A 9,043-nucleotide genomic window follows, 5' to 3' on the forward strand; every position below is an offset into this window, starting at 1 on the left:
AAAAAAAAAAAAAAAAAAAAAAAAAAAAAAAAAAAAAAAAAAAAAAAAAAAAAAAAAAAAAAAAAAAAAAAAAAAAAAAAAAAAAAAAAAAAAAAAAAAAAAAAAAAAAAAAAAAAAAAAAAAAAAAAAAAAAAAAAAAAAAAAAAAAAAAAAAAAAAAAAAAAAAAAAAAAAAAAAAATCTCTATTTCCATGACTATCTGCTGCCCTTCCAAGAAATGAGAAAACTCCTCAGCAACTCCTGATCCTGGTTCCTCACACACAGGCCTTCTTTACAGGCTATGCTGTAACTGGCTGTCTTGCTGTCTTTCTGAAGGACGGCTCCCAGTTGTGCAACACACAAGCTATGCATCCTAGCAAGGCAAGATCAGGATCTCCAGGTGCAGTACACAGGTGACTGGAGACTTTCTTCAATTTTAGCAGCAGTCATGGTGGTGTTCGGCTGTGGTGCAGGCTCTTGCTCTCTCTCAAAAGCGGGCACACCCTTCCTGAGATAGACAGACCTCTCAACATAGAAGCATGACATTGCACTGACCCTAGAGACAGGGTTATTTTGCAGACAGCCTGAAGGGCTTACCCACTGGAAGACACTCTCAGAGCTCCAGTGTAGTCTTTCCTGTAGCTTGATATGCAGTGTCATCAGGACACTTAAATTCTTGCATGTGGACATGCTAAGTCCCTGCATCCCTCAGTGACTTCAATCAAAACTGCAAACCAAGTCAACTACAGGCAGGGGAAGGAAGGAGGCAGTAGAAAACAACTCCTCTACTTTTTTTTTTCTTATTAGAAAAAGAAGTGTAAAGGAAGAGAACTTGTCACTGAGTGCATGCACATTTTCCGACAAATCTATAAACTGCAGTTAATATTAAAGTTATGTTCCCCTGAGTCCTGTTTTAGGAAGGGAGAAAAATACTCACTGCTAAAGTTCCAAGTTCACATACAAAACTGCAGCCTTAACTAACATGTTCATAGCACCTGAAATTTGAATGGCCCTTTAAAAAAACATTCAATAATTGAAGGTCTGACCTCACATTCAATTCACATAGGTATTTGCAAATATGTTTCTAATCTAATAACATCACCAAGAGAATACATTGGTGAGATTTTGTACTAAATAATCTATGAGAGACAACCAGGGCTGCTAACCAGAGTGAACTTCCCCTGACAGAACAAGGAGAGCTGCAGAATCCTTCTTTCCCACTGGCACTGGCTGGCAAAGCACATGCTGTGATATCACTTCAGACAGACACAGTTACAGACCACTCCCATTAAATCTGGAGCACATTTATCTCTGGCCTGCTCTCATTTCTACATTTTCAAAGACTGCCCCAAATATCTTTCTTCACTTTTCCTGAATAGCAAATAAGGAAAAAGAAGATGCTTTCTAAAAAGTGTTATTTTAAAAAAGCACTCATATGACTCGCCCACAAATAGGTGCCAATACCACGTGGTTCGTTCGCAGTTGTGGTGGCAGCAGCAGCATTTCATTATATTTACCATATGGAAGAAAGAATACACTGAAAAATCAATCTAACTCTTCTAGCACCAAACTACACAATATCCAAGTCTACAGTTAAGATGCCAGAGTGCCAGACACTGGGAGGACTGAAATTTACAATAAGCAACTTACAACTAAAATTTACAATACAATAGTCAATTCAAGTTACTGAATCTTGCAAGTCTACTGACTGCCACCAACAGCAGGGCACAAACCAGTGCCACAGCCACAACCCAGATTTTTCAATTAATAAACTCATTTAGCTTAGGATAATTAAATGGACATGTGTTTTCCCCCGATGTTGGGGAAGATGAAATAGGAAAGCCTTATAAATATGATTGCCTGACAAAAGATTTTGGGAATATGAAAACTACAGGCGACATCGAAATGAAAGCCATTTTTGAAATACCAAGTCTTAGTTACTGAACAACTGGAAAACAATGGTATGGCCGACTGAAGGTAATCCCCTCTTGATTGAACAATACCCTCTGCTTGCAGGCAGGTCCAAGGGTCAGAGCAGACCCTACTAGCTCAGCAGTAGGGGTCCAAAGAGTAGTTTTTAGAAGTTAAGATGTAACACTCTATGGTAATATAAGAACTCTTATAGGCTGTATGTAAATGCTATAGGATTTGTATCTTGTATTAGATTGGTTAGTGACAATTAGAATATTCAGTACAGAAGATGATTTATTGTATTGTAACCAGGACTTCAGACTCTCTCTTACTCTTGCTCTTACTCTTACTACTTCCATTCCACACTCTTGCTCTTACTTCCACTCTTGCTCTTATTCTTACTGCTTCTTCCTCACTCTCCTTGCTCTTACACTCTCTCTCTCTCTCTTACCCGCTTACTCTCTTGCTCTCTTGGGCCTGCTCCGAGCTGAGTCTGGCAGCTCTGAGCAGTGCCCCTATACCCACGCCTTTTGCAATAAACCACATGTGTCCCAAGATCAGACTATAGAGATCTCTCGTCTCCGTCTCTGACCGTCCCGACCGTCCGTAACCTACAGGATGCCATCCAGAGGGACCTGGACAAGCTCAAGAATTGGGCCCATGGGAGCCTCACGAGGTTCAACAAGGCCAAGTGCAAGGTCTGGCACCTGGGTTGAGGCAATCCCTGGTATCAATACAGGCTGGGGGATGAAGGGATTGAGAGCAGCCCGGTGGAGAAGGACTTGGGAGTACTGATAGATAAAGGGCTGGACATGAGCCAGCAATGTGCTCTCAGAGCCCAAAAAGCCAACTGTATCCTGGGCTGCATCAAAAGAAGCATGGCCAACAGGTCAAGGGAGGTGATTCTGCCCCTCTACTCCCCGCTGGTGATACCCCATCTGGAGTACTGCGTCCAGTTCTGGAGTCCTCAGAACAAGAAATACATGGATCTGTTGGAGCATGTCCAGAAGAGGGTCATGAAAATGATCAGAGGGCTGGAGCACCTCTCCCATGAGGACAGGCTGAGAGAGTTGGGGTTGTTCAGCATGGAGAAGACTCCACCCTATTGTGGTCTTTCAATACTTAAAGGGGACTTATAAAAAAGATGGGGACAAACTTTTTAGTAGGGCATTCTGCTTTTGGCTGGGATAGAATTAATTTTCTTTATAGTAGCCAGTATGGGGCTATGTTTTGAATTTGTGATAAGAAACAGTGTTGATATATCCAGGGATGTTTTAGTTATTGCTGAGCGGGGCTTACACAGAGTCAAGGCCTTTGCTGCTTCTCACACCACCCCACCAGGGAGTAGGCTGGGGGTGCACAAGAAGTTGGGAGAGGTGGTTTGTCTTCCCAAGTAACCATTATGCATGATGGGCCCCTGCTTTCCTAGAGGTGGCTGAACACCTGCCTGCCAATGGAAAGTAGTGAATGAATTGCTTGTTTTGCTTTGCTTATGTGTGCAGTTTTTGCTTTCCCTATTAAACTGCCTTTATCTCAACCCATGAATTTTTTCACCTTTTTTATTTTTCTGATACTCTCCCCCATCCCACAGGGGAAAGTGAATGAGCAGCTGTGTGGGGCTTAGTTGCATAGGGCCTGTTGCCATAGGACAAGGGGTAATGGTTTTAAACTAAAAGAAGGGAGATTTAGACTAGATAGAAGGAAGAAATTTTTTATGATGAGGGTGGTGAAACACTGGCACGGGTTGCCCAAAGCAGTGGTGGATGCCCCATCCCCGGAAACATTCAAGGTCAAGTTGAACGGGGCTCTGAGCAACCTCATCTAGTTGAAGATGTCCCTGCTCGTTGCAGGGGGATTGGAGTAGATGAACTTTGAAGGTCTTCCAACCCAAACCATTCTATGATTCTATGACATTTGCTTTCCTCCAGTCCTGAGGCACTTCTCCCAGTTGCCATGATCAAAAATTATTGAGAGTGGCCCTGCAGTGACATCTGCCAGCTCCCTCAGTACTCATGGGTACATTCCATCAGGGCCCATGGACTTATGTATGTCCAGTTTGCCTAAGTATTCCCTGACCAGATCATCTTCCACCAAGGGTACATATTCCTTGCTCCAGATTTCCCTCCCCAATATCGGGGACCAGGGATTCCTGAAGACCGGTCTTGATAGTAAAGACTGAGATGAAAAAAGCATTCAGTACCTCAGCCTTTTCCATGTCCTGTGTTATCAGGACCCTGCCCCATTCAGTAGTATGTCCATATTTTCCTTAGTCTTCCTTTTGTCACCTATAGAGAGGCCTTTGTTGCTGTCTTTGACAACCCTTGCCAGATTCAATTCCAAGCGGACTTTGGCTTTCCTAACTGTGTCTCTGCATGCTTCTATAGTGTCTCTGTATTCCACCTTCCATATACCTCCTCTTTGGTTTTGAGTTTTGCCAAGAGCTCCTTGTTTATCTATGCAGGCCTACTGGCAATTTTGCCTGACTTCCTGCTCTTTGTGATGGGCTGCTCTTGAACTATATCTCCCTAAACTCATTTTAAGTGCTTTTTTTTCCCCCCCCCCCCCCCCCCCCCCCAATCTTCAGAATCTTATGTGGGGTAATTTTTAATTAAATACAGTCAGTATTACAGCTGAAGCACACTAGCAGCAAGAAACAGGCTCATTTCTGTGAGGAGAGCTAAATAAGGAAGTGGACCTAACCAGATGCAGGGGACAGATATAGAAACAGAGCATTGCAATAGTAAAAGGCATGCAAAATATAAGAAGCCTAGCCCAAAAGGCTTTTAACACAGCAGCAACACTGCATTAGAGTAAGGGGCTAGAGTAAGAATACACTGGAAAAAAAAGAAGCAATACACAAGCAGGACACTGCATCTCACCAGCTGCTGGAAATATGAAACCCCTAGCATCATCCATAACATTACTTTTAGAAATGCACATGCAAGCACACCACTGAAATTTTATATTCCACCATCCATTGCACTGTATTGGGACTATTTGAAAATAAATAACCGAAATCACAGTCTCAATGGTTCAGCCTTCCTAACATCATCCTTCATCATTCAGGATACTGGTTAGCTCTCGTATTCATTCCATTTTTTCTTCACCCTCCTGTATAGAGTTTATACCTATCAAATATCAATAAACTGTACAAATAGTGATGTAACAGTATGCTATGCATTTAAGCGATATGGAGCTATATTCCACTTCATTTTTTTCTCTTTCACAGAATCACAGAATAAGCTGAGTTGGAAGGGACCCACAAGGATCATCGAGTCCAACTCCTGGCCCACCCCCAAGAGTCACACCACGTGCCTGAGAGTATTGTCCAAATGCTTCTTGAGTTCTGTCAGGCTTGGTTCTATGACCACTTCTCTAGTTACTTAAGCTCTTCTATGTTTTATTTTATAAGGCTTACAAAAGAAACATCCTTATGAGTAGGAAAAACAAAATAAGATTACTTTCTGGTACTTTAAAACTTCTTTACAAACATCACAGGTTACCTACAGCCGAGAACAATTGCTGTTGGCATTGCACCACAATGCAGTGCAACATCTTAAGAACACTGATAACAAAATTACCTCCTTTTCGGCCAATTCGACTATCCATAAACTTCTCTATAGTTTCAAATTCATCTTCTTCAGGCTGTGGGACATCTTCTCCACAAACTTCCAACAAGTCGTCAGAATCTGTCTTGGTTTCTTCAGCTTCTTTGTAACTAACATTGACTGTTGCCTGGCGACGAGATCCTCTCTTGTCATAGTCATCATCATCTGACGAATCAAGCTGCCTCTTTTTCTGTCCTGCAATCTTTTTGCCACTTTTTGGCTCAATTCTTGAAGGCAATAAGATACAACACAACAGTGGAGTTTCAACACGGACAACTACAAGCCTTCTGTATTTGTTTCTGAATACATGTATTTCATGACTGCTCAGTTACACCAATTTCAGTTGGAGCAGACAGGAAAGAGGTATTCAACACAAATCACTGGTATGATAACATCTTTTGTAGATTAAAAAAAGTTTTCAAGTTCTGTAATAAATATTAATGTTTTCATTTGCCTGTATAGTAGTACAATACTTGATTCCAAATTAGAAATAGTACCAGAGTAGCTAAAATGCAAGACCTTCTTACCTGCTTGGAAGTTTCCGGCTTTTGACTTTGTTTTCTGGCTCATAGTCAGATTCACTATCTTCACAACTGCTTCTCTCTCTATCTTCCTCTGATTCAGAATCAGAACTAGCTCCTGATACTGACCCTGACCCAGACATTTGCCAGTCTTCACTGTACATATTGAGAAACAAAATAGTAACTCACATTAGTTTTCTGGGGGGGGTTGTTTTGTTTTTAAATCAAGCATTCACCACAGGCTTGCTGCTTTAATTTCAACATTCTTCACAGAAACAAAAATGTTATAATACTAATTTCAGCTAGAATGATGGAAAATTATCATGGATGGCTAACAGGTAAAAATACCAAATGGCTTCAAAGGGAATTGAATTCTATTATCAAGAGACAGATGTAAAGAACAAATCAAACCAAAAATATGGATTTCTGTATAAAATGCAGCTTTAATAATTGATTTATTTTGACATGAATAAACCTGACATCCTTAATAACTTTAGTTGGAAAGGTACATATTTACTGGAACTTACCTAGGCTCATCATAAAAACCATAACATTATATTTTGCAGAATCCAAAATTCTCTAATAGCTATATCCCCTGTGCCTCATGTGAATAATTAGCAACTTCAGCACAGGAACAAAAAATAATACAGAATCAGACTGGGAAACACACAGAAAGACTTCAACCATGGCAATCAGAGGCACTGGCTCCCAAAAGCCCCCACTAAGCTTCCAATTCAGTGCTTAACACTCATGCAAGATATTATGAGCAAGCCACTTGTGACTCCCAGTGGCCGTATCTCTGTTCTCCTGCTTAGCTGAGATATTCTACTTTGCAAGAGGAAAGATGTACCCACTGATCAACAGTATCTTACCTCAGACTCTGTTTGTACAGAGAAATTTAATCTTAATTGCTTGGCTGGGGGTGGAAGAAAATCTGGCATGCATTTTTGAAAGGTTGCTAAATCTTTATACTACTATCTATTACCAGGCTTAGGGGGTCTTTGACCAAGATGATCAAATAGTACTAATGTCCTTCAAAAGTGAAATACTACTCAAAGACCTTTTCATTCCATTTCAGATCAGGAACCCTAAGAATCAGGGCTTTGACACTTCATTCAATTAAATATGCAGTGGTCCTCAAATTACATTTTCATTGTGGTCAATACATCTGTGTGTCTTGGAAATACTATAGAATCATCTGTTTCCTTAAAAGATTTTTTTCTGTAAGCTGTAAATTAAAAAAACACCCAAACAACAACCTCTCCCTCCAATAAAAGCAGAAAAAAAACCCACCCCAAACCAACCAACTCCCCCGCCCCTATGCAAATACACAACTTGTATTTATTTGGAGATATATAGACAACATATAGAACACCACGCTCTTTATGGCTTGGATGCTGTACTAAGTTTATATATAGAAATCAGCTCTGCATGTCAGATAACAGCTGCAAACATACTTGTTCAAAATAGGTATAAATCAAAATTGAAGCACTGGATATATGGGGTTATTTGGTTACTAGTTTATAAACTATCTTTCCTGTAACAGATTATGTTGTTAGGTTTAATCACATTCTTAAGTAACAAAAGACAGAATGACAATTCACTCGAGAAGTACTATTTTGCATAACAGGCTCTTTTTGCCCCCCCCATTTCTTGAAGATATTATATTGACAACCCTGAATATATAGATGACTAAATTAACTGAAGAAGAGGAATGAAAAAACAATTCAATTTCTATACACTGTTCATTAAAAAAATACAAAACAACACAACAACAACCAAACAAAAACCACAAAATCACAAACAAAAACACCCCTCCCCTGCACACAAGAGGTCACTACCAATGAGAAGGTATAACCTTTTTCACAAACTATTTCATTTACAGCTTAAAATGAGCTAAATTTCAACTTAGGTTTATTGACTAGCCAAAGATGGTTTATTACTGTCAAACCTGTAATAATTGGGGGGAAAAGGTTGCCTCTAAAGTGTTTCAAAATTTGGCATTAACTACGGGATTCCAATTCAAATTTTATCTGAGACAACTTAATTAAGTAATTTCCTATTTCTTCAATAATTTTCAGAGAGGACCTGCAGCTCAAAAACATGCCACAAATAAGACTATTTTAAAAATAAAAAGTGCTGATGAATGTTTTTCAATAACGCTGTAGGTAATACAGTCTCTTTTGCTCAGAAATGAATAGTGATATAGAATTATAGAATAATTTATGTTGGAAAAGACCTTTAATATCTATATATATTCCTTTGAGAGTATTTATTTTAACATTGTTCCGGTTTGGCCAAATTTAGAAATATACCTCTGAGAGAAGGTACAAACCCCTTACCCCCCCAGGTTCAGGAAAAAATAAATTTTCCTTGAAGGAAAGTGAAGGAGATAAAACTATTTATTTACCAAACACACGGGAAAAGGAAAATAAGGCTAAATAATAGAATGTTTCGCTGTGGAGGAAAAACCTGGGAAAGTGTTAGAGTCCTCCCTTTGGTCTCCTCGGAGCTGGGGCTTGGGCCAGGGCCAGGCCCTCTGTGCCCGATGGAAAGTCCTCCCGATGTGCTCTGAGGTTGAAAGCAGTCCAGTAGAAAAGGGAGAAAATCCAGAATTCCAGAGAAGGAAAAGCAAAATCCAACTCTCAGTCTCTCTCCGGAGAACAAGAAACTGAAAAACAACTGGCCAAAAGCTGACTCGAAAGCAGCAAGCCGGGTGCTTCCTTGCTCCCCTGCCGCAGCTGGGGGGGGAAAAGTCACTATCTCTACTTGACCTTGAACAAGCCGCAAACTGCTTTGAAAAAGTTTTGCTCAGTTTTTCCTTCCCCCTCTCAGGCTCAGTTTAGAGGCACAGAAAAGCACAAAAATTAATTTCTGGGCATAAGCAGCAATATGGGATACACATCATAAGGTCACCCCAATACACCACAATGTCCACAATTTTTACAACTTCTGCCATCACCTTTGCCATTGCTTTTGCCTTTTCCTCATCTCTTCTTACATACACTTGCTGTACTTTTCTAAC

The 9,043-nt window shown here is 40.1% G+C and overlaps 1 protein-coding gene across 1 annotated transcript in view; it reads right to left on the reverse strand.

The window, feature by feature from the left end:
• The window catches only part of LOC103611381 (chromodomain-helicase-DNA-binding protein 1), an 82,470-nt gene that overhangs the window by 40,503 nt on the left and 32,924 nt on the right, over positions 1-9,043 (reverse strand). The window contains exons 5-6 of the mRNA XM_008628886.1: positions 6,025-6,174; positions 5,471-5,724 (exon numbers count right to left, since the gene is read on the reverse strand). Coding sequence (XP_008627108.1) covers positions 5,471-5,724; positions 6,025-6,174 — 404 coding nt within the window. The remainder of the gene's footprint in view (positions 1-5,470; positions 5,725-6,024; positions 6,175-9,043) is intronic.

Source organism: Corvus brachyrhynchos, unplaced genomic scaffold, assembly GCF_000691975.1.
Source record: "Corvus brachyrhynchos isolate BGI_N302 unplaced genomic scaffold, ASM69197v1 scaffold792, whole genome shotgun sequence".
NCBI classification, from domain to species: domain Eukaryota; kingdom Metazoa; phylum Chordata; class Aves; order Passeriformes; family Corvidae; genus Corvus; species Corvus brachyrhynchos.